Source organism: Anolis sagrei, chromosome 6 (assembly GCF_037176765.1).
Source record: "Anolis sagrei isolate rAnoSag1 chromosome 6, rAnoSag1.mat, whole genome shotgun sequence".
Classification (NCBI taxonomy): domain Eukaryota; kingdom Metazoa; phylum Chordata; class Lepidosauria; order Squamata; family Dactyloidae; genus Anolis; species Anolis sagrei.
In genome coordinates, this window is record NC_090026.1 from 39,640,805 (window position 1) to 39,664,950 (window position 24,146).

General features: G+C 40.6%; 1 protein-coding gene and 2 long non-coding RNA genes across 3 annotated transcripts; all 3 read left to right on the top strand.

Annotated features, from left to right (window-relative positions):
- The first annotated feature begins 631 nt into the window (after positions 1–631).
- LOC137097430 (collagen alpha-1(XII) chain-like) lies at positions 632–2,248 on the top strand. Its single transcript, XM_067470543.1, has 3 exons — positions 632–841; positions 1,996–2,101; positions 2,241–2,248. Exons 1-3 carry the CDS (start codon positions 722–724, stop codon positions 2,246–2,248), a joined length of 234 nt encoding a protein of 77 aa, XP_067326644.1. The 5' UTR covers positions 632–721.
- A 10,978-nt stretch (positions 2,249–13,226) lies between these two features.
- Positions 13,227–14,995, top strand: LOC132779451 (uncharacterized). The gene is made up of 3 exons (XR_009631802.2): positions 13,227–13,246; positions 13,985–14,040; positions 14,911–14,995. It is a non-coding gene; the product is annotated as an uncharacterized lncRNA (long non-coding RNA).
- A 2,327-nt stretch (positions 14,996–17,322) lies between these two features.
- Positions 17,323–20,613, top strand: LOC132779452 (uncharacterized). The gene is made up of 3 exons (XR_010910087.1): positions 17,323–17,478; positions 18,015–18,136; positions 20,534–20,613. It is a non-coding gene; the product is annotated as an uncharacterized lncRNA (long non-coding RNA).
- Positions 20,614–24,146: the final 3,533 nt, after the last annotated feature.

Sequence of the window (24,146 nt, forward strand, 5' to 3'; positions counted from 1 at the left end):
GGACATTTCTCTGTAGGGTTCTTAAGGAAGAAAGTGTGCATCTTGTACAGAAGTGTGGGATGTGCCATTTGGCGGAGACTCTTGGCTGTATCTGCATTAATTTTCTTAATCACAAGATATTTTATGCAACAGGGAAACAAGGGAGACCCTGGCTCACCAGGCCAGAGAGGACTACCTGGGGAAATCGGGAAGACAGGTAGTCCTGGCCACCCAGGTCCTCCAGGACCTCCCGGACCACCAAGCTTGCCACTTCCAGGAACACCCGGCTGTGCTGGTGCCAGCAATGGAGATGGCAGGTCTGAGGTGAGATTTGCTTTCTTAAGGTGGGTGATGGGGGGAGTTGAGAAGTGAGGGGTCGATAGGAATGCATGTGCAATCAAAAACTCAAAAAGCTTACTTTTAAGGAAACGACGGTTCTGAGAACACTGTAGGCTATAAACCATACTCTATGGTATCTAGGCAATTAAGATATCACCCATACACCTCTGTCATTCTGGATCTTTTCTAGGGATCACAGGGTTTACCTGGCCACCCAGGTCCACCTGGGCCTCAAGGATACCCTGGGCCAGAAGGCCCTCAAGGACCTCCTGGTCTCCCAGGACATGAAGGCCAGCAAGGGGCATCAGGCCTCCCAGGTGCCCCAGGACAGCCCGGACCACCAGGATCCACTGGAGCCCCAGGCATTCCAGGACCAGCAGGGGCAGAGGGTTCTCCGGGACCCATGGGACATGAAGGACACCCAGGGCTTCCAGGCCTCGTAGGGCCACCAGGAGCTCCAGGCTTTCCTGGACAGGAAGGTCCTCCTGGACGAGAAGGTCCTCCAGGCCAGAATGGGCATAAGGTAACCATTGGTGTGAAAAGGGGGGCATGAGGTGAAAAAGAATGAAAGAAGGATAATATTGGGGGAGAGATGGGTGCCATAAAATGGGAAAGCAAGACCAGGAACAATAATATTTATTTACTACATTTCTACCCTGCCTTTTTCTAGCCCGGAGGCCACATAGGCTACACTGGATATGTGATTGTGGGAGTTGTACTCCAACTACAGCTTGGAGGTAGAGTTAGAAGAATCATAAATTGGAAATGTGGAGTTGGTAACCCAAGCACAATGCAGACAAATTTGAAAAGGAATGCAATCAGAAAAAATTGTGATGCTCCTTCATTTGGTGTGACAAGTGCAATGTTGCTATTTCATTTTAGGATTATTTTAAAACAGTGGTGGGAGATGCCCACTGATCACAGGCATCTCCCAAGACATCCAAAAACATTTATTTTCACCTCACGCCCATGTCTTTCTAGGAGTGTTTTCCCACTTTACCCAGTCTAGGACCAGTAATGGGCTCTTTTTAAACAAAGGAAACAAACCGATCACAGTGTTGTGAAAAAGGATCTCCTCCTGTTCACTTCATGTATTTAAAAAGGAGGTTTCCAAAAAGGTGTTGAAAATGCCCTCAAACCTTTTGTTTTGTTTTTGTAAAGGGCTGATGCAAATGGCTACAGCCCTCCAAAATCTTCTACGGACAATTCAACCTGTTGCCTACCAAAAGCCCTGTTGCCTACCAAAAGCTGCCCAGTATCTCTCTATTTTAGAGAGATACTGCATAATACAAGAATGCTATGCCATTCTTATATCAAAACTATAAGTAACAAAAAATAGTCAGGAAGTGAGTTAATTATTTTGCCACATTACCAGTGATGAATGACTGTGTATGAGACAGCTTTAGCGAGTTTTATGACAAATGTCTTTTGAAAAAGTAATTTTCCAACACATCTGGAGACTAGATTATGTCTACTGATGTACCTTGAATCAAATTGGGAGGGGAAATTGTAAATGCAGCCAAGATCCCCATCTACACTGCCATATAATCTAGTTGCTGAACCCAGATTATCTGCTTCTAAACCTGAATGTTTCCTTTTATTTCACAATGGTAGCAGTGATGGATCTTTTTTTGTTTTGCATTAGACACTGATCATTCCTATGTCTTGCCATTGCAGGGTGAAAAAGGTGAGATGGCCCTACAAGGACCCCCAGGCAATCCAGGAGAAAAGGGATCTCGGGGTCTACCTGGCCCCATGGGGCCTCCAGGCCTACCTGGGGAAAGTAAGGTGAGTGGTGGGCAATCTGGTCCAGAGTTTGTACTTTACTTTTCACCTGGTAGCTATCTTGGTTTGGTTGCAAATGGCAAGAAAGATTCCGGGGCACTGAAAATCAAGTCTGTGTTTGCTTTTTTAAATCTCAGGTTTCTAGACTTTTACACTGTGAAAATAAACTTGAAAATACATGGAATGGTTGTGATTGTTTTTTAAGATTACATAGAAGGAGAAAGTCTGCACCAGATATATCAGAACTGCAAATCTCATCATCTAGGGTAACTGATGATGTGAAACCATAGGGTCACATTATCCCCATTCCTGCTCAACTCACCTTTATTTGTATACTTCTATAACATTTTGGGCTGTAGCTTTCACAATCTCCCCAACACAGCTAGCTGAGGGTTCTGGAAGTCATACCTATTTAAAAAGTAATTTCCCAAATTACGATATTAACAGTGGGGTTATTGGCTTTTGTTTGTGTCCTTCTTAATGGATTTCACGGATGCCTTTGCTTTTCTTCTTGTAGTGTGATACTCACTCAAGACTTTTGGGGCCTCCAGGACCTAAGGTAAGCATCAGGACTTGGATATCAAACTATTAGCATGGCTGTTGTTGGAAGTTGGCAAGCACATGTACTAGGATCCAACACTCCTGGCTTTCCTTTGTTCTGTCTGAACAGGTTGAAGGAAGGACTTCAGTATGACCTTATAGAGGCTCATTAGATGCAGATTTTTGTGAGGATGGCTGTACAAAATATGCGTGCATAGCACTAATGATCCCACAGTGGTGCAGTTGGTTAAACCACTGAGCTGTTGAACTTGCTGACCAAAAGTTCACAGGTTCAAATCCGGGGAGCAGCATGAGCTCCTGCTGTCAGCCCCAGCTCCTGCCCACCTAGCTATTCAACCCATTGACATGTGTCCTGTGTTTTAATTTTTGTTCTGTGTATTGTATTTTAATATATATATTATAGAAATACTTTTTAATATGTGTAATTTATGGAATGTTTACAATGATTATGTGTTTTTAACTATTTTGTAATCTGCCTCGAGCCACGGGAAGAGGCAGGTAGGAAATACAAGGATGATGATGATGATGATGATGATGATGATGGAATCTATAATAGAGTCTGCTTTAAAAATTTCAATGGAGGAGCCTCCACCACACTCCAAGTTATTCACCTGATACTTGCCCTTAATACTAATACTACTAATAATAATAACAATAATAATAATAATAATAGGTAAAGGTAAAGGTTTTCCCCTGGCATTAAGTCCAGTCGTGTCCATGGTTATACTTTATTTGTATTCCGTCCTTATCACCCCGAAGGGGACACAAGATGGATCACAGTACATATACACAGAAACATTCAATGCCGCTTTGTGTAGACAATACACAGACAGACAGAACAGGTGATTTTGTTTCGACTCAGTGTCCAGCTGTTTTTGCTGCCATGGGCTCGAGTCCAGGGGGTGCTATTGCTCTATCTTCTATGATGAAAAGCCATCAGGACTTCCTCCTTCCTTTTGGTCGCCCAGCATTTCCTATCTTCTTTCTTTATGATGTCATAAAACACCTCCCCCACTTTTAGTGGTACCTAATTTATCTAATTACAGCTGAAGCTGTTTTCGAATTGCTTAGGTAAACAATGAGCTAGGCTGACAGTCGGCAGCTCATGCCGACCCGGGGCTTTGAACTTACAACCTTTCGGTTGATAGATCTTATAATTGCTGGTGATTTACTAGCTGTGCCAAACCTCCGGTCCTTCCCCTCTGGGACCAATCTACCCAGCTCCCAGATGAAGAGTGCAAAGCAAATGGAATAAATATCCATCCCCAGAAGAGGGCAGATTATTAGGCAGCAAGAACTGAGAGGAAAACCAATAGGGCAAGGGAGACCCCAGGACTGGCAATGTTCCCCTTGAAGCAGGGTGTAGACAACAGAGGTGCCCACAATACCAGCTTGATTTTGTGACAAGACAGCCTATCTAAAAAGCAACAAACCTTCCCAAGCACAGTGTTAACTGGAAGGAACTGCCATCATAATGGTTATTAATTCAGGATAGTGGGAGGCCTTGAGAAATCATAATAAATCAGCATGTGAGAATCATATAGGTTTATGATAGCATTCTAAGGGCCTGGGATTCAACGCAACGTGTTCCCTAAGTTTGTGAAGGGAGGTATTATCCACAGTAAAGTCATCTCCTAATGTAAGAATGGCTTTTCCTTCCCCTGCCCCAGCACTGAAACGATATGGTTCTGGTGTGGTCAATATTTCCATGTTTTCAGCTCTGAAAGACCAGAACTTTTTTCGATGTATGTATGTATTTATTTATTCATTGCTTTTGTTTTGCAGGGTGAAAAGGGGGACCCAGGAGAGCTGGTGCGTAATTGTGAAGGCAGTACTCCTATCCTTTGAGACACAATGGTGGAAAAGGAGGCATATTTGGTTGTTTTAACATTTATTCTATTTTCACACAGGATTGCCGCAGCTGTTGTGGAGAAGGCAGAATGGTTGGACGTTTCCCTGATGTCTCTGGTCCATCTGACCCTTGGGTGCCTTTTAACTACCATGAGGTATTTCTTGAGACATCTGCATCCCATGAAAATAGAAATTTGATCTCCTGGAATGATTGCTTCTTTGGTGAATTATAATCTGAAAAGTGAATTATTATTGGAGTTGTAATATATAAAAAAGAGTTCCAAACTTTGCTTTTAAAGCAAGGTTGAGTAGCTGTGATGGCCTGGGAAGCTACATTGACTTCTTCTCAGAACTGTTGAGGGTTGTACCCTTCTGGTGTCCCCTCTAAGCACATTTGGGGCAATATTTGTGTATATATGTGTTTTTGAGTAACCTATTGAGATATGAATTTCAACAGGTTTTCTTAGGCAAGCGATACTCCACAGTATTTTTGCTAATTCCTTGCTCTGAAGGATAGCCTTAGCCTACAGTACCTAGTATTTGTTGGTGATCTCCCTTCTAAGTACTAACCAGGGCTGACTTTGCTTAGCTTCCAAGATCAGGAGAGATCTGGTGCTTTCCAACTATTTTGAAAAACATTTTTGGACCCTCCTGGGCTGTTTTTATGTCCAGGAGAGACTATTTTTCAAACTAGAAGTAAAATTTAAGTTGATTTGCGATTTACTTCTAGCTTAAAAAAGGCCTGTCCTGGGGCTAAAAAAGCCCAGGTACATCTAAGTTGTAAACATGGCAAAATTGCTTCCATATCCCATGTTTGAATTGTTATTGTTGTTGTTTTGCTGAATAATGACCTCGGGCCACACTTCCCTCACACATTTTATCTATGTGATCTAGCAATGGCTGGGGGAGTTGTTGGGTTTTTCCAGTTTTTACTACCATGCTTTCCCTCCCTTCACCTCCCAGAATGTGAGTTCTGCGAGGCCGGAGAAAGTGTTGTGCAAATGTATCTGTATTTCATCCTGTTGTAAGTTCACGTCTTCACCATGTGGTGGGAAGTCTAGAAGCAGTGCTTTTGTGATGCAATATTTGCTATGTTTACAAATGGACAAGCAGAGCACAACAGTAGTAACTAAATGTTCCTATAGCAGACAGCAAATTGGCTGATCCATATCAAATGTCCATAAAGGAACTTGAATGTCTACAGTCTCAGAGTATAAGCAGAAAACAGCCTATTGATATGTATGTATGTATTCCAAAATGACACCAGTTTGATGAATAAAGCTTTTTGATAAGAAAAAAGCAACTTAGGAAAGTTGAGGGAATTAAAGGCATTTTAGAATATGACAATGGGTTACTGAGTGTGCATCTTTCTCCCCTTCATCCTTCTCTAGAATGGCAAAGGAGATACAGAGCTATATGGTGCAGTCATGAAACATGTAAGTTTCTAATATTTTCCTACAATTTTGGGCTTGGATTTGATTTTGCAGCATCTAATTATATCCAGGGCCCCTAGAACTGTTTTTAAAGTGTGGGGTGCTCAACTAGCAGGCGGGTCATTGCAAATGCAGTATATTTGCATATGACAGAATACAGTAATAATACTAATAATAAAAGATAAAGGTTTCCCCTTGACATTAAGTCTAGTTGAGTCCAACTCGGGGGATGGTGCTAATCTTCATTTTTAAACCGAAGAGCCGACATTGTTCGTAGATACCTCCTAGGTCATGTGGCCAGCATCACTGCATGGAGTACCATTACCTTCCCACCAAAGCAGTACCTATTGATCTACTCACATTTGCATGCTTTTGAACTGCTAAGTTGGCAGAAGCTAGGGCTAACAACAGGAGTTCACTCAGTCCCCCAGATTTGAACTACCAACCTTCCAATCAGCAAGTTCTGCAGCTTAGCGGTTTAACCCACTGCGCCACCACAGCCCAATACTAATAATAGTAACAACTAATATAATAGTCAACAATGTGACTACTATGAAAAAAATGACAAAATAATTGTTGGAATATTATAAATGTGTGTGAAGAATTATATATCAAGGAAAGGGGATAATACAGGTTATCTGAAATGCTTGAGACTAGAATTATTTGTATTTCAATATTTTTTTGAAATTTTTCAAATTTTGGAATACCTGTATTTGTGTATACATGTCATGAGACCTTGGAGATGAAACCCCAGTATAAACACACAATTCATTTATGTTTCATTGGTATCATACATGCTTAGCCTGGAGTTAATTTTATACAATATTTTAAATAATTTTATGCATGAAACAACATTTGTGTACATTGAACCATAAGAAATCAGGACTCACTCTCTCGGCCATCTATGTAGACAATTTCAGATCCTGGGATATTTCAAATTTTGGAATTTCAAATAAAAGATAAAATTATCTCCAGACTATGTGTTTGTGGTGTCAATGAAACATAAATGAGTTTCGTGTTCACCTTTGAGTTTGTCCTCAAGAACTCATTATGTAAATATATTTCAAAATATTGTCAAAGGCTTTCATGGCAGGAATCACTGGGTTGTTGTAGGTTTTTTGGGTTGTATGGCTATGTTCTAGAAGCATTCTCTCCTGACGCTTTACCTGCATCTGTGGCAGGCATCCTCAGTGATTGTCAAAATCAAAAAAAAAAAATCCAAATTCCAAATACTCCTGGTCCCGGGATAAAGAATATTAAATCTATAGCGGTGATTCCCAACCTGTGGTCTGTGAACCACCACTGGTCCACAAGAACTAAAATATGGTCTGTTGTTTCACCATTACTACACCATTGCAACAAGAGTGGCTGCTCTTGCAAAAACCCCTTATAGTGCCAAGACTTATTAAATACGTTTTTCTGTGGGCTAGCAGATGGCGATTGCTGGATGGCATATGTTCTGTATCAGAAACTAGTGTTGTGGTCTATCCAATGGAATTTTCTGAATCAGCACCTCAAATAACCAAATCGAAACTTGACCAAAAACTGATTCGTAAGCATTTTGGTACTAATGTTGGAGATAGTCCCTGGTCAAAGTGGTCCCTGGTCAAAAAAAAGGCTGGGAACCACTGATCTATAGTATCGATCAGTGCAATGGGTTACTCTTTTAAAAATGACAAGCCACATCAAGTTACTTTTTTAAAGGAAGGAGCAATGGTCTTAGCTCTCCCAACAATGGAGTAAATATATTGTCGAAGGCTTTCATGGCCAGAATCACTGGGTTCTTGTAGGTTTTTTCGGGCTATATGGCCATATTCTAGAGGCATTTTCTCCTGACGTTTCACCTGCGTCTATGGCAAGCATCCTCAGAGATAGTGAGGTCTATTGGAACTAGGAAAGTGGGTTATTATATCTGTGGAATGACCCATTGAAATTCTGTTGAAGCTGTGGACAAGTCTACATAGGGACCACCAAATGCAGCACTGCCAGAACACGAATCAAGGAACATGAAAGGCACTGCAGACTACTTCAACCAGAGAAGTCAGCCACAGCAGAGCACTTGATGAACCAACCTGGGCACAGCATATTATTTGAGAACACAGAAATGCTGGACCACTCTCACAACCACCATGTCAGACTACACAGAGAAGCCACTGAAATCCGCAAGCATGTGGACAATTTCAACAGAAAGGAGGAAACCATGAAAATGAACAATATCTGATTACAAGTATTAAAAAACTCTAAAATTACAACAGCAAAACAACAGAGGGGAAACAGTCAGGCACCTCTAATCACCTCTCAACATATTGCCCCAGGCACTGCCAGACCATCAAATGCTAATCAAGGTGGTCAGTTAAAACATTCACACCTAGCTCCAGCAGACAAGTGTTCCTTGCCCCACCCTGGTCATTCCACAGATATATAAACCCACTTTCCTAGTTCCAATAGACCTCACTACCTCTGAGGATGCTTGCCATAGATGCAGGTGAAACATCAGGAGAAAATGCCTCTAGAACATGGCCATATAGCCCAAAAAAACCTACAACAACCCAATGGAGTAAATGATAGGAAATATTCAATGTGCCAAAACAGAATTCAGCATTTGTTATCTGCAGTTAACTACTGCTCCGTCTCCTTTTCCTCTCCATCCAGGGTCCTCCAGGTCCTCCAGGAAGTCCAGGCCTACCTGGTCCCCCCGGCCCCCCTGGACCCCCGGGTGTTGTTTACCTCAATGTAAGTGATCTCACTTCTACAGTCATAAGTGACAACACTCTGCCAAACGTTGTATGAATGCAACTATGATCCAATATAAAGAAAATGGGAGCAGACTGCAGTTGCATTATTCTTGAATGGTGCCTTGTGGAATACCAGGGACCCAGTTTTTCACTGTTTTCATTAAGGAAAAGAAAGATCCTTTTTCTATAGATGCAGATAACAAAAAAGAACACTCCCATATGTGGAGAAATGCCTGGCTCAGGGGTTTTAAACTTTGTTCAGGTGAACTCTGAGATTCCTTGGAAAGCGATCATGAAATAATAAGTAATGTCTCTTCCTTGAAGGCAAGTGTGTCCAGCCTTTTACTACTGAACTGGAATGTGCTGCCACAGCATGAAGTTAGGTGTGTTTGGGTTCAAGGGAGGAAAAACAAAGTTCTGGCCAAGCATGAAGCAAATCTGCATTCTAAAACAAGGAAAAACGTTTGCTTTTTTAAGAATGGCTTTTTATTATCGTTGCTTCTTAATTCATTCTTTACACTTATTTCAGTTAGCTGCGGATATTCATAAACCTTTTGTACAAACATTTGTAAATTCTATTATTAGTATTTCCATTTATTTTCCTTTAGTGCAAGTATACCTAGGACATTTTATATAACACATTCCTAGATATTATTATTATTATTATTATTATTATCTTTATTTATACCCCGCAAAATCTCCCGAAGGACTCCATGCGGCTTACAAAGGCCAAGGCTGCCGACAACAACAACATACAATACACAATAAACTCATAAGCAAATAATAAAACATCAAGCAAAACAATAAAGCAATAAAACAATGACACCGTGATGCAATTTAAAACCAAAGGCCGGGCCAAATGTAATGAACAAAGTTAAAAAGTGCTGTCGTGACAGGTAATATGTAGAGGTATTTGGGTAGGTGCAATGTGCAGATAATCCTGAATCTCTAGCAAGATGCATTTGGGACTTGAAACCAGGAGTTTCCTATTCTGGAAAGGCACACTAGAACAGCCAAGTCTTCAGGCGCTTCCTAAAGACAGCCAACGTTGGGGCTTGTCTAATGTCCTTGGGGAGAGAGTTCCAGAGTTGGGGGGCTACCACAGAAATTATTCATTTCTTTTGTTTGTATCTTCATCTTTTACATAGCCTTTATCTTATTAACATTTACTACTAGATTTTAAGCAAACAATAATAAAAAATAAAGAAAAATAAAATAAAACTCCTGTTATCTCAGCCCACCCCAACCCCTGCCATCGCCCAACTCCCCAACCATATTTTCCACTATATTGTTATCTTTAGTTATGTACACAATTCTCTTAATTTCTTTATTATATTTGTATTGGCTTTTTTCTTTTTTTACTCATTCTGTATGTGTTTCCCATTTATTATTTATTTCCTCTATTTTATCTTTTTGCACATCCTCTTTTGTGATACTTGTCATAAATTGAAATTGAACCTGTTCATATATGTAATTGTTCCAGTTCTCCAGTGTCCACTTTTTTTTATCTTTCTACCTCCATGCAATTGCTGCTTGTCCTGCTCAAATAATAGTTTTAAACAGTCCATGTTCATTTCCATTAATTCTTGTGTTTCCTAATGTTCCTAGTAGTAGCATGCCTCAATTTATTTGTGTAGGTATTTTTAATATTATTTCCATCATTTTTGTTATCGTTTCCCAGAATGGGGTTACTTTTTAACATTCCCACCCCATATGTGAGTACCATCCCTTATTCTTTCTGCAGTGCCAGCACATTGGGATTAATCCTTTTATCATATAGGATTAATTGGCAGAGAGACATCAACTGTGCTGCTGAGAAAAAGATCTATGCCAGTGCAAAAGCTGAGGTCCAAAGAAGGACAAGAGAACTCAAGAACATCTGGTGGACAAAGAAGGCTGAAGAAATTCAACACCTAACAGATACCCATGATGCTCAGGGATTGTTCAAAGCCACAAAGGTCATCTATGGACCAAGAAACCATGGCATACAGCCTCTACGCTCATCAGATGGAACCAAACTTCTGAAGGACAAAAAATCAATTGCACTACATTGGAAAAACAGTACCAAAGCCTTCTGAATCGCAGCTCCAAAGTGGCCAAGGAGGTTCTCTCACAAATCCCGCAACAACAAACCAGGGATGAGCTTGCAGCACTGCCTAGTTTGGAAGAAGTCAACAATGCCATCAGCCAACAAAAAAATAACAAAGTCAGCAGACCTGATGGGATTCCTGCTGAAATCTTTAGAGAGGGAGAGCCTGAGCTGACACACCAACTCCGCCAGCTCATTGAAAAAGTGTGGGTGACCGAGAAAATCCCAGCAGATTTCAAGGATGCCACCATCATCACCTTCTTCAAAAAAAGGGGGGAAAACAGAATGTGGAAACTACCAAGGTATCTCCCTTCTAACCTCCGCTGGGAAAATCCTCGCAAGGATCCTTGCAAACCGCCTTCTACCCCTCTCAGAAGACACCCTCCACAAGCCAAACAGATAACCTCTGAAAACCTTATTGGCATACCTTCTAGCATTTCACAGTTGAAACTGGGACTGTTTCAACAACAGAGTGCAGTCAAGATGTTATAGGCTTTAAATGAGGAAGAACACAGAAGTTAGGATAGGTTGTAGCATTCTGCTTTTGACTGGTTCTGCAGGGAAGTTTTAAATTCCACCCCTCCTGTTCTCTCCTCCCACTAAGTTAACTGAGTGTAAAATAGTTTTGCATATTGAACACAGTTTTTCTATCTATTAGGAATGCTTCTGATAAAGATGAGGTGGAACTTGCATCTTTTCCCTTCAATCTATATTTGAACTCTCCTGCCTCCATTTTTGAAGTCTGGTTTGCCCTATGATGCTTATTGATATTTTCCTTTCCAGAGAGTATATCCTGTTCCACCCAGACCTCAATGCAAGCAGCCGGTAAGTTGACAGGATCATATGGATGCTTTCAGTCCTGAGAGACATATCAAAGGCCCAGAAGGCATCATTTTGCAAGGCAGAGCTCTCTTGTGAAAAGAATCTAGCCCAGAACAAAATGATTGGAGATGGTGGCTCGAGACATAACAATCTGAAACACTCTTGTTTGTTGAATATAGATCAGGGGTGAGAAATGTGTGACCCTTCATGATGTTGCTAAACCACAACGTACATCATTCCTCACCATGTGCAAAGCTGATTACAATTGATGGGAACTGTAGTCTGCTAATATCTCGAAGGAAGCACATATTCTGCACCTCTTCTCTATAAACCTCCCTAAACTAGTGTCCTGCAGATTTATTTATTTATTTATGCTATTTATAGCCTGCCTTTTTCAGCCATATGGCAACTCAAGGCAGATTACAGATTGGCACAATTCGATGTCATAAAAGTGCCATTAAAAGCAATCAACATTACAATATAAAACATAAATAAAAACCTTTAAAGCATATAATCATCGCTGTCATCTTGTTAAAAACGTTATTCAATAACATTGTCTGGCCATTCCATGTTTAGCGTTCATAGTTCTGTGTTATCTATTCCGTTGCATTCTCAAAAGCTGTCTCAAAGAGCCAGGTCTTTACTTTTTTTGGAAAGTCAGAGGGAGGGGGCCGATCTAATATCCCTTGGGAGGGAGTTCCGTAGCCAGGAGGCCACCACTGAGAAGGCCCTGTCCTTCATCTCTGCCAATCGCACTTGCGAGGAAGGCGGGATCAAGAGCAGCCCCCCCCCCCCCCTGGCGATCTTAAGGTCCTAGATGATTCATATGAGATACATTTGGACAGGTAAGCTGGGCCATAATCATTTAGGACTTTATAGGCTAAAGATGTTTCATCATAACATGCATGATCTCTGGCTAGCCTAGCAGGCCATCATCTCTGGAGAGTACCAAATGTGGGAATGCTGTCGATTTATTTATTTATTTATTTTTGCTGAATGTACTCATCATATTTATAAGGTGTAACACATAGGATGCAACACATGAGGAAAATGCTAACAGAAAATTGCCCCATTCTCCTTCTGGTCTAGATTCCCTCCATCCCGTGCTTCTATTTACATTGTTGTTTTAAGGGGAAAGACATTGAACTCCCACATCCCATTTAATATGACTTTTAGGATACCTGTGAATGGTTCAAGAATAGGATTCAGCACCTTGGATAGCTCCATTAGAGAATGTTTGTGCCATCTGGGATTCTGGTTGGCATGCCTTGCCGTTGACTCTTCTTTCCAGTGTTTATTTATTTATTGTAAGCCGCCTTGAATACCCCAAGGGGGACTCAAGGTGGCTTACAATCACACTTCCATGGTGCCTTAAAACATACCATATCCATTAAAACATAGGTTAAACATTAAAACATAAGTATAATAAAAATACTTTCCAATGAATCACATCATTGTGTTCCAAGCAAGTTCTACAAATGGGAAATTACTTTAAAATATATTGTTTAACTTCGGTTTGAATAGTAAAACTAGTATATACACAATTACACATCCTGTACTGGGATAGATGTTTCTTCATGCTTTCCTCTTACGATATCCATCTGTCTCCTCTTCTTTCTTCCAGGCAACTCAGGACTCAACTGCAGATTCAGGTGCAAGCCTTTTTCTCTATATATTTGGAACAGATACTTAACCACATGTTTCCAGTTTTTGCATGTCTTGAATGATCTTGCATGCTTTCCTTAGTCTTGCTGGCATATATTGAGGTTGACCTTTTAGCAGCAGGCCTGGTCAGTGCCATTCTGCAATTATACATGCTATCAGTTAGGGATGGGGAAAGCATGGTTCCTCGTTGACTTTTTTGAATGCTCCCAGCTCCTGTGCCCTCCTCCAAATTTGGGAGAAGGCACACAAGGGACAGAAACAGTTTACATTTTTATCACCAAGTTGCAGGGAGGGACATCTGAAATTAACACAATTAGAAATTACAAACAATTCCTAGTTTCATCTTCTGCCAGATTTGAGAAAGTTTTCAAGTGATGCTACTGGAGAAGAGAAAACTGAGAAGTGATCCGATAGCTATATTTAAATATTCAAAGGAATCCCATCCTGATTTTGAAAAATTGGTATCTTTTAGGTTAAACACCATGGCCTCCCTAACTAGCAATCTATTTAAACAGTAAATTGCTACTCCTGGAGATGTCATTTTTCTTTTGAGTCAGAAGAAAAAAGATATTTGGAGTCTGCAGGGACTGAAGTCTCCAAAACCAACTGGGAGAGGCGAGCTGCATATGGCCCTGGAGCCATACTTTGCCCATTCCTGGATTATATCTTGCAGTCTGTTTCAAAAGAGAAAAAACATTCTTTTTTGTCTTGTCTTTTCTGTGCAGATGATGCTGAGCTGCCACAAAAGGATTCTTCCACTGGAAACCAGTATGGATTTAAGGTACGTTGAATTGATAGTGTATTAGACTCCATCTATAGATTCCTTCGGATATTTTGAACTATCAGCATCACCTATTCTGAGTGGTCAAGGTGTTGAGAACTCTAATCCAAACCCTCTGGAATCAATGGGCAAGTGCGATTTCAAAAAATAATCCGTTAGTTGAGAAAGGTAATTGGTTTCTAAAATATGCAAGCAGATATTTGAAACAATTGAAAACCTGCCCCTTTTTTCACCAAAGGAGAAAGTGTATCATCCTTTTCTTAAATGATTTCCACTATCTATAAAAGAGGGATTTTCTTCCGATTGTAGGTAGGATAAGACAGTACTGTGATATAACTAGGATTTGTAAGCTTATAGTACCAGGTCTTTTTGATGGGTAGGAACATCTGCCCCTCAAAAATGGATTCTCTGTTCTCGCTGACTTTTGCACCAATCCTAAAAGCAGCTTTGGAGTGGTGGATTTTCTCAGTATTAATACATTGTTTTGAGCTACACTTAATATAAAATATTTGGTTTGGAAATGAAGATCCATTAGCTTTACAAAAGACCTGTTCCTGGTGGAATTGAAAAGCTTTATATTTGGTTTGCTAGCACAGATCAACATACAGCAATGTGCATTTCAGAATCTGATATATGTGTGTTTGTGTGTGGTTTTAGGCACTATCATAATACATCTACAATTCAAAATTTATCACAAGGGGATGGAAACCGGAAATGTTGCCAGTATAACAAACTACTTCATTAAGATTGATATTACAGAATCTATCTTCCAATTCAAGGATATATTTTTTAAAAATCCTTTTTCCCAGTCCACTAGATGTATTATGATAATGTTTCTTTTAAAGACATCCTTTCTTCTCTGCTTTGCAGAGCACCTCCTGGACTTTCAAGTCGAAAGAGCTGATGTTCAAATCTGCTTCTTCCATCCCTGAAGGCAGCTTGGTCTATGTCAGTGAAGGAAATGAAGCTTTCTTCCGGACTCCCAAGGGATGGAGCAAGCTTCTGGTAGGATTTGTGAGGATGCCAAAACACTTCAGTTTGAAGGGATTGATAGAATTTGGTATCTGAAAGAGGAAATTTCTATAAACATATCTGACTTTTTAAATGCCAAATGTAGCAGGCCTGCTTACAGTATGTATTCTGCAGTGTAACTTGAGGATAAATGCTCCACAGGATTTGCAGAGATGGCCCAGCAATTTGTTAAATCTTCATTACATAACTTGGTTTATTAGTTTGACAATTCTGGCTCTGACGGCAAAGTTTGAGAACAACTTTGTTTTGCATTTATTTAATTATTCTTGCCTGTTCTTATCACTTGATCCAGTTAGATGATTCAGAGATGGCATTGGTTGGAGATGACCCTTCAGTGTCTACAGAAAGAAATCAGGTAAGGACTTGTCCCAGGTTTTGAAGTTGTGCCAATACCTGCTTGATTATTGTCTTTTCAAAACATTGGTCCTGCAGCTCCAAGAAATTGCTTAAATGTTTTGCACAGGGGGAAAAAACCACAAAAAGATAAGCAGTTTTCAACCACTCTAGCCAAAGAGAGAGAAACCTAGCAGGCATTTAAGTTACCCACATTGACAGCCAAGTTAACTATTGGATAAAGGGTAATGGGATGAAAAAATGCAATACCTTTAGAGTGAAACTATTCACCTGTTTGCTTACTTGCTTACTTACTTGTTCGTTCGTTCGTTCATTCATTCATTCATTCATAAAATGACTTCTTTACTTGCTAACATCTCATTCCAATCTCAGTAGCTCTATTTAAGTTTTCTTAACAGCTACTGAGTTAGAAAACAAATGGTAGGAGCTATTGTCCAAACACAGTTTTCCCAGCCCTGGCATAAAGTCTGTTGGATTGGATGTGATGTACACATACAATGTTGCAGTCTGTTGTAAAGTCCCTTCAATCAAAAGGTGGATATAAATTTCTGAATAAATAATAATTCCTGGCTGTTTCTTTAGGCCCCAAGGGATGAAAGCCAAACAGCAATCCAGAGTGCTCCAACGAAGATTTCCGACAGAATACCTTCAGTAAGTTCAAGCAGAGATGCATATAAAGAGACAATATCACTGGCACAAGTTGTCAACAACATGTACTGTTTCAGACAAAGAATCTGGTTACCTACACAACTGGGTAAAGAGAAGAAACACCCAAAAAGCAGACAGGCAAGGCCAGGTTTGAGAGCTCACTTGTGAAATGTAGATTCCCCCCCCCCCCCTTTTCTAAGCCTCTTGGCAGCTGGAACCAATGCTGCTGGGAAGCTAAAGTATCCTAGTTCACTGTAAGTTTATAGAATTGAGTAGTAGAATAGTTACCAACTTTAGAATAGTCTAAGAAGGGAATAGCATGGATGCTGAAGTTCTTCAGCCCTCTATTTTTGGTGACTCCAAACACCAACCAGATAACTTGGGTAGTACACCAACAGAATCCCTATTCTGTCTCAGCTACCCACCTTTAGCGGCTTAAGGAGCTGGGCATGTTTAGCCTGAAGAAGAGAAGGCTGAGAGGGGATATGATAGCCATGTATAAATATGTGAGAGGAAGCCACAGGGAGGAGGGAGCAAGCTTGTTTTCTGCTTCCCTGGAGGAGACTAGGACGCGGAACAATGGCTTCAAACTACAAGAGAGGAGATTCCATCTGAACATGAGGAAGAACTTCCTGACTGTGAGAGCCGTTCAGCAGTGGAACTCTCTGCCCTGGAGTGTGGTGGAGGCTCCTTCTTTGGAAGCTTTTAAACAGAGGCTGGATGGCCATCTGTCAGGGGTGATTTGAATGCAATATTCCTGCTTCTTCGCAGAGGGTTGGACTCGATGGCCCATGAGGTCTCTTCCAACTCTTTGATTCTATTATTCTATGATTCTATACTCACTCAAACCTTGCAGATTATGGGATGGGTCACCATCACCTAGTCAGGTGGATGGTGGATGGGTCACCTAGTCAGGTGGAGTTCCAATAAACCATTGGAACTCCATCTCCTCTCTCCAAATCCAACAACGGCCTTTTCATCTCAAGGGGACCATCCCCAAAGCTAAGTTGTTTGACTTGGCAGACAGTTAGAGGACAAGCCCCCTTCTTCACTCTCCTATTCCATGACATTGTAATTGTCTTCTCTCTATATATCTCCCTTTGCCCTAGATAACTCGAATGGCTACTGTTCTGGTTAACCTACTCTAACTGTTGAATCATTTCCTCCTTATGTATGATATAATTATGTAGAATCTCTTCACTTTTCTAGCTCCGTCTAGTGGCGCTCAACACCCCTCTGATGGGAAACATGAATGGGATTGCTGGTGTTGACCTGCAGTGCTATCGACAGTCACAGGAGGCAAAGCTACAAGGGACCTTCAGGGCTTTCCTGTCCTCATCCACTCAAAGCCTTTTCTCAATTGTGAAGAGAACCGACAGGGGCCTACCTATTGTCAACCTTAAGGTTAGTTACAAAATGTTATGAAATTCATATATACCTGAGACTGCCATCCTTCTTACGCTACGTGTATATGACAGTTGCATAATACCTACCCAACTGATTCTGATATGCTTGGCCCTCAGTATTCGTGAATTTTGCATCCATAGATTCAGTGTTTCCCCAAAATCCAACCTTGATTTTGCCATGTTGTGTAAGGGATATCATTTTACTATACCACTGTATATAATGGGTCTTGAGGACCTAAGGATTTTGGCCTCCCTGAGGGGTCATACAACCAAAACCTGGAAGATACCAAAGACCAATTGTATCTGATGCCATTACCAAGCAGTTGGTTAAGCAGTTCCTAAGCAACTATCTATTTATTTCTATTACAGAAAACTGATGTTAAAAAAGTCATACCTTACACAAATTTCATGTTTCTGCAGTTTAGATGTTGTTCTTTGGGTCTGAATGCTAGGCTTGTAGGATCTGGGCCTGCAAAACGTTGGAGTACCAAATGTGTATTGGTTTCATATCTATTAACGGTAATTCTCTTGTAGGGCCAACTATTGGCAAAGAGCTGGAATGCTCTCTTCACTAGAGATGGCACTTCACACTTCAATTCTATGAGGTTTCCAATCTACACTTTCAATGAGCACAATGTCATGACGGATTCCACATGGTGAGTTTAGTGTGGGGACGTAAAGCCCCCCACAGGAATATGTTACAGTGAGGCATGTTCAGGACAGGGCTTCCAAAATATATTTGCCATCTTCTTCTAAGTTGGGAGGAAAGTAATAAAGGAACACCCCATATCTGCCAAACTCGTGTTTGCTATTTCACACACTCATGCCCAGGGACAGATTGTCTCTCTAGAAATGTGCTAGGTTCTTCAGGCGATTCTATGGTATCCCAGGATACATCTCACTAGGATACCTTTCTCTAGGAATCTCTTAAGTCCTCAAACAGAGTGCTATGACATGCTGGGACCGGAAGTCAAGTAATTTAATGGTGTTCAGTCATATCTGTAGTTTCAGGTAACCAGAATCACTCCAGGAACTTATCCCTTGCAAATATGGAGGTCTTATGGTAACTGTTTATCAGTTACTAGAAATATTTCTATATTCTGAGTTTCTAAATCCAAAAGCAGCAGCTTTAGAAGGGATTTAAAAAGGGATAGGAGGAGTCCTTCTGAGTCCCCTTTTTGGGTGAGAAGGGCAGGGTATAAATATGGTAAATAAATAAATAAATGAGGAAATGTGTTTTGAGATAATGGTAAGCCTTATTTTAGATTTATTGGTTACATGTATATCTCAGTTTTCCTTAATGATCTCAAGGTGATATATATGACTCCAGGCCTGTAGCAAGGGGAGGGGGTTGTTTAGGGGTTCAACCCCCCCCCCCCCCAAAAAAATGTCAGGTTAAAAAAAAATAAACCTGGTTTACTCATGAATTTTAACTGGTTAACCAAATCCCCATGTTAAGTCTATGAGATGCAAAAAATTAAGAGTCCCTCCACATTAAGAGATCTGCAAGCACTATCACAAGCAAATATTGACAATTTATTCACACTGTCATTACTTGCAGCAATAGCCGATGTAGCGAAGCAACCAAGTTGGGGGGAGGGGGAGTTGAATGCTCTCCTTAAGGAGGCCATACTTGGTGGAGGTGGTTGACAGGGGTGGAGCTGCAGTCTATTGAAGGCTGTTCTGCCCCTGCTGTGCTCTTTGCTTCAGCGTGAGCTAAGAGGCAGGTTTCAACTCCCCCCTCCCCCGAAATTTTCAAAACTCTCCCCCCCCTCCCGAAATTTTCAACCCTCCCTGAATTTATTTTCTGGCTATGGCCCAGCATGATTCTCCTTCCTCCTGTTGTATCCCCACAACAGCCCTATTAAGCAGATCTGGCTAAGGAAGAATGACTGGTGCAAGGTCACCCAGTGAGTTTTCTAGTTCTGTGGATCTTCCAAATTCCAGCCTGGTAACTTTACTACTGGCATGAATAACTTTCTCCACATTGCAAAACAGAAGGGTAATGGATTAGTTTTCAAGCACACTGGCAAACAATGAAAACAAACTATAATTTAAAAGTTCAGCAGCAATCCGATCTCCTCAGTCCATTCTGTATGTGTCACTGGGGAAGTTTCACATTATTTATTTATTTACTGCATTTTTATACCGCCTTTCTCAGCCAAAGGCGACACAAGGCGGTTCACAATCGGCAGCGATTTGATGCCATAATAATAGCAGGGTACAGTTAAAAACAATTATAAAAACAGTTATAAAACCAACATTTAAAATATAAAAACCATAAGATCTATAAAATCCTCAACATCTCCTTACTAAAATCATGATCCAATTGCATCATCAGACATTCCATTATTCATTTTTATCTAATTCAGCTCCAGTAGTAAAAGCCTGCTCGAACAGCCAGGTCTTAACCATCTTGTGGAATGTTAGAAGGGAGGGAGCTGATCTTATTTCCCCGGGAAGGGCGTTCCATAGCCGAGGGACCACCACTGAGAAGGCCCTGTCTCTCATCCCCGCCAAACACGTCTGCGAGGAAGGCGGGATCGAGAGCAGGGCCTCCCCAGACGTTGTTAAAGTCCTAGATGGTTCATAAGGAGAGATACATTTACAGAGAACTACTGTCATCCTATCTAGTTTAGTGACTAGGGTTATGAATGATCTATGGAGCTGTGGATAACTTAATTGGGTTGTACTCTCTGAGGTCAGATGAATCTTTTCTTGTGTATTACACCCCAATTGATTTCTTGTCCCATCTAGCCTAGTAAGGAGTTCCAGAAAACTTAAAAGCTTGCAAGTTTACACACATCTTTGGCCTTTTAGGGTCCTTCCACACAGTCATATAACCCAAAACATTAATGAAGAATAATCCACAATATCTGCTTTGAACTGGAACACCTGCGTCTGCACTGCCGTACACCCCAGTTCAAAGCAGAAAATGTAGGATTTTATTCAGCTACGTGAAAGGGGCCTTAGTTGGTCCTCAAAAAGAAATTGCTCAAATGTAGGTTTTGATTTTTGTTCATGCTTCAGCGTCACTATTTTTCCATGTTTAGGACACACAAGGCAGCCTGGCATGGTGTTAAACTACGAGGAGACCATTCCCCAGACCAAGACTGTCAAGATTGGCGATCAGCATCCAGCTTCTCAGAAGGCTTTGCCTCACCTCCAGCTGCAGGCAAATTCCTCACAAAGGACAAATGGAGCTGCTCGGATTCCCTGATTGTTCTGTGCGTGGAAAATACCTTCTGATGTGTGTATGGATTGAGAAGACAGCACCAGATGGTCAAAGGACACTGGAAGGATCTCTGTGGTTCAAATTGAATAAAAGAGTGACCATGCACTAAGACCGTCAAATGGAATACTCTGATACTCATCTCTCCACATCATCTAAGGAAAAGAAGTTTGTGAAGTGAGCTAGTTATGTGTTGTCTGAGTCACAGCTACTTTCCTGCTGTGTGGAAGTGGCACCTCATAGAGGCCAGGTGTAAAATGGTGCTATTTATCTCTTTGGCCTCAGCACAGAGGTAGATCTCCTCTTGTAAAAAGGATTTTGCATCTTTACATGTGTATGGATGCGTGTGCATCTTGTTCTTTGTATGGCAAAAGGGGGGAAAAGATGTAGCAGGTACAGAAATATCAATGGGATGTTGAGGTTTCTATATAATGAAAACCCACCTCTAACAGTGAAATTGTGTCGTCTAAATTAGTGGCATGTACTCTTTTTGAAAACTCACAGATATTAACCACTACAGCCTTAGTCTAGAGGCAAACCCATTGCACTAGAAATGTAACCTGCATCACAAACATCTGTGGTATATCTTGAATTCTTTTTATAAGGGCCATAGAAGGAAATTAGACAGTTTGTTCATTTCACAGACGTTTTGTAAGGATAGAACTACACTGATATTATTATTATTATTATTATTATTATTATTATTAATAATAAATGTCAATAATAGTCTTTATTTGTACCCTGCCACCATCTCCCCAATGGGGACTCGGAGCGGCTTACACGGGGCCAGGCCCGAACAACAATTACAATAAAGAAAACCAAAACACAACCGAAAATGCAAACAATAAACAACATCATAATTGCATAAAACATATGAATACTTAACAATATAAGAATTACAAGAGACACGTTTTACACTGTTACATACAATCCATCCATAGATTCTTTGGATTAGGCCAAACAACAATGAATCGCTTCAGTTGAGATGTATTTACAATTTGTTACAATTTTTCAGCCTTCGCCACACTGTTATTTCCCAGGAGGATTAAAAGACACAGTATCCTGTTGGAAAGCAATTTCTGAAGGATTTTGAATTGATGGGTGACTTTTCAGAGAATGTGTTAAATTGACTTTTCCCTTCATTATATAAGCATGGGGAGAGAGCTGTGAAGAGAATTATTTGGCCATGGCTTATTCCTTGCCAATACGAGTCCCCACTGGTGCAGTGGGGGTTAAACCCTTGGCTTGGCAGGACTGATGACTTGAAGGTTGGGTTGCTGACCTGAAGGTTGCTGGTTCAAATCCAACTCCAGGAGAGCATGGATGAGCTCCCTCTATCAGCTCCAGCTCCATGCAGGGACATGAGAGAAGCCTCCCACAAGGATGTTAAAAACATCAAAAAACATCCGGGCATCCCCTGGGCAATATCCTTGCAAACAGCTAATTCTCTCACACCGGAAGCGACTTGCAGTTTCTAAGTTGCTCCTGACATGAAAAAAAATCCCTGCAAATGATACCTTAACACACAAATGTGTTTGGTGCAAGCCAGTATTTTTATCTCAATGGTCATAGTAGATATATTTGGACAATAACACCCATGTCTGCAAAGAAAGTTCCTCCTTAATATGGCCTGAAATGTGAATGTTCTTTTCTGTGAGGATCACATCACTGATGTTGATTGGGTCTGTTGATTCTAATAGTGTTTATAAGTGATGGTGGTGATCATCCACAACTGCCCAGAACAACATATTACGGGATTATATGTCTCAGCACAGTCCTCATCTTTTTCAGCTTAGATCTGCTCAGTGTCGATTCAAGGCATGATACTTTCTGAGGTAGAGTTACACATGGTTTTCTTCTTTCTCATCAGCAATTTGATGTGTATTGCAAGGCAATAAAAATAATAAATGCCCCACGATCTCTGTAACAATGAAAAATAAGCTTAAAACAACAATTTGTGCTCTTTTATGAGTCTCCAAATCAGCTGCCTTCTAATGCAAGGACAAGGCCTATACTAATTTGTGGGACTCTAATCATTGGAAAATGCATCAAAGTATTAGAAAGGTATCTTTCCACATGGCATTAGAAAATATTTTTTTCCTTGTCTCTCTGTAATTGATACATAACTTGTAGACTTGATTTCAGGATGTTACTTTTTCCAGGAGGTATTATTTTGCCTTTTATAGAGAAAACTAAAATTAGAAATTTATCTATATTTAACAAGTTTTATCCAAACTAAGCTCCAAAATATATATAATGGGATGGAGAGCACGCTTCATTATATGCAGTGGGGTGAATGCTTCCAAAGAGATATACCTAGTAATTTTGGACAAATTATTCACAAATTTTTGTTGTGTGACTTCAAGTAATTTCTGACTTATAAATGACAATCTTATTGCAGGGTTTTCTTGGCAGAATTTCTTCAAACAAGGTTTCTCTGAGGCTGAGAGACTATGAGTTACCCAATGTCATCAATAGGTTTCCATGGAAAAACATGGATTCGAACATTGGTCTCCCAGTGTTCCAGTTCAATAGTCAAACCAGTATTCCATTCTGGCCCTCACGTAGGTCTCATTGACATCAGTGCACCAAGGTAGCTTTTCTGACTAACTTAACGAGTCATTTTTTTCCACTGATCAATCATTCAAGATGGTAACTAAACTTACAATACCCATCACTCCATCATAGTCATTCATTCTGAATCTAAGCCTCATGTGTAAAAGAAAGCATAACTGGAAAAATGATCAACCTTCACCTAAATGTGTTTATTAGTGCCTTGTGATTAAACAACATTACGCCATACTCTTTTCTCATTAACTGTACTTCTTAAGAAATGTCATGGTTAACATGTCTGTTGTAGAATGTTGTAGTTTGATAATATTTGAAGTAAAACCTTTTGTTCTTTATCAGTCTCTTCCTGGCCTTCTCTAAAGTTGTTGGGTTATTTCATTATATTCATGTTATTAAACATTATTTCTAAGCAATTACCCTATATGTGGATTGCTACGGCAACTCCAAAACTACCAGAAACCTTTATAACAGACTAGTATACATAGCTGGCATTGCCCAGCTTAGGCATTTTGCAATGTTATTTATTAGAAATCTGCTTATGTGCCTGGTGATGCCCAGGTTAATTATTTAGTGGGTAGAGTATAACTCACATCATCCTCTGCGAATTTCCTGCAAACACTACCAATATTTTCAGTTGGTCATGATCTATATGCGTGCCAAATTTGGCTCCAGTCCGGCTGTTAGGAATTGTGGGAGTTGTAGTCCAAAACACCTGGAGGGCCCAAGTTTGCCCATGCCTGGTTTAAAAGCTTCCAAAGAAGGAGCCTCCACCACACTCCGGGGCAGAGAGTTCCACTGCTGAACGGAACTCCCAGCAACTACAAATCCCAGCAACTACAACTCCCAAATGTCAAGATTGTATT

What these genes read in the sequence shown, in the direction of transcription:
- LOC137097430 (XM_067470543.1), top strand. Translation starts at nt 722, where the DNA reads ATGGGACATGAAGGACACCCAGGGCTTCCAGGCCTCGTAGGGCCACCA. An exon ending in CAGGCCAGAATGGGCATAAG is followed by an intron (nt 842 to 1,995) that starts GTAACCATTGGT and finishes TTGCCATTGCAG; the next exon opens with GGTGAAAAAGGTGAGATGGC.